The 1,847-nt window shown below is 54.5% G+C and overlaps 1 protein-coding gene across 1 annotated transcript in view; it reads left to right on the top strand.

Moving 5' to 3' along the window:
• The window catches only part of AMBRA1 (autophagy and beclin 1 regulator 1), a 256,562-nt gene that overhangs the window by 243,790 nt on the left and 10,925 nt on the right, over window positions 1–1,847 (top strand). The window contains exon 18 of the mRNA XM_006157846.3: window positions 1,235–1,327. Within this exon, the coding sequence (XP_006157908.1) occupies window positions 1,235–1,327 (93 nt within the window). The remainder of the gene's footprint in view (window positions 1–1,234; window positions 1,328–1,847) is intronic.

Below are 1,847 nucleotides of genomic sequence, written 5' to 3'. Positions count from 1 at the left end.
CTTTCCCTCCCCCTGTCCCTGTGCTCCTCAATTTTCCCCAGCACTCTACACACGATTCTGGTGACGGGTGCAAGGGAATACTCTTCAGGGAGGAATCCCTAAAAGTAAGCCAGTCTTGGGTTTGGAAACCCACCCACAGCCAGGACTGCTCCCCAGTCCTAGCTAATCAGTATGGAAAAATGAGAGGCCCAGCTTCCCTTAGGGCAGCTCTGCAAGTTACAGGACTCTGTATTGGAAAGGTTGACAGCCTGGAGAGCTGAACAGATGGAAACGTTACCTGTGCCAGCAGTGGTCCAGCACGTTACCCCTGAGGTTCCCTCCCCACTGGGAGAAGCTCATGGGCACTCTAGGTCTTCTTAAGCCCTACGACCACCTTTCCAAATCGCTTGCCCTCCAACGCTGGCAAAGGAGGCTCCGGGTCCAGGAGAGGAGCAGCGTGGGCCATTCCAGCTTGGCAAGGCCATTTTTTACTTAGACTCTGAGCTCCGGGCACTTGAAGACCATCAGGGTGCCCCCATCCTCCTTCTTCCTGGCCCCATGGTGGCAGGGACGACTTGCGGTGAGGGCCATGGCTCTGTCTCAGGAGCCTGTGCTTCTGAGGACTGAGCGTGTCCTTTGGCAGGGCTGTCCATGGCACCCTGTCCTTCTGGTGGGCCTTACTTCAGCCTGTCATTACCTCAGCTTCTCTCCATGTGTCTGAGGAAGACAGCCACTGCCGGTGGAGCATGGCCAGTTTTCCGCTTCTCTTAGTCCCATGATGGACTGGTTAGGCTTTGGAGAAAGGAAGAAACTAAAAACTAATACTCCAGGCGTTTGTGCTAATAGAAAAAAAATTTAAATTATTTTCTTATTCAAAATTATTTTCTTTTGTGAGTTATTATCAGAGAGACAGTACTCCTAGCAAGGTCTAGATTCCGCAGTCCTCTCCCCCCCATCCTCAGCCAGGCCTGAGTCAGGGTATGTGCATGCCTGGCATACTGAGGGAGGTCTCTGCGTGCGAGCCCAGAACCTTCCCATGTGGCAGAGCATCGCCTTTTACCTGAGCCACCATCACCTCCCATACGAGAGATTTGTGTGAGTTGCTCCAGCACTGAGCTCCCGATGAAGGAGGTCTGTGGTCCTGGTCTCAGCCCGGGAGAGGGCAAGGTGGGCTGCTGAGTCTGCAAAGCCTGGGAGTTGCAGGAGAGCTTGGCTTCCCTCTCTAATGTCTCCACCTTCCCCACCTGATTTTCAGGGCCTTAAACTCTGGGATTGAGTACTACTGGGACCAGCTGAACGAGACGGTCTTCACTGTCCATTCCAGCAGCAGGAGCAGCGAGCGGCCTGGGTGAGTTCGTGAGGTAGCAGGGGAGCAGCGTGCTGGCCCCCTGCCCCTTCCACCTGCTTGTGATGGGCCCCAGCTGCACCCTGAGGCTGCTCCAGGGCTCGGGTCCCTTCCCAGCTGGAACAGCTCCTCTCTGGTCTGCTTCTGTGCAAGCTTCCGCAAGTTCGCTTGCAGAAAGTTTTCCACAGTGAAGAAAGCAAGCAAAGCCTCTGTTCCAGGGTTTTAATTTGGAACATCCCTGGGTCCCCTCCCATTCTAGCCATGGTGTCTGGGTACACCTGGGGTGGTGAGAGAGGACAGAGTCCTGGAGAATGATGCTTCCCATGAAGTCTGCTCCATGGCCCAGGGAGTGTCGGTAGAAGGACCTTGCAGATGGCCAGGGCCTCAGGGACACCAGGTAGAGAATAGGACTCTGGTTCTGATCTTGGCACTTCACGTCCCTAATGAACACTGGAATGTCTGGAATAAAACTAAAGGTCTAGCTGCGATGGCCACACACACACACACACACACACACACACAC

The sequence above is a fragment of the Tupaia chinensis genome, unplaced genomic scaffold (assembly GCF_000334495.1).
Source record: "Tupaia chinensis unplaced genomic scaffold, TupChi_1.0 Scaffold000561_1, whole genome shotgun sequence".
NCBI classification, from domain to species: Eukaryota; Metazoa; Chordata; class Mammalia; order Scandentia; family Tupaiidae; genus Tupaia; species Tupaia belangeri.
The sequence above is the reverse complement of the archived record's forward strand: the minus strand, read 5'-3'. Positions and strand labels throughout refer to the sequence as shown.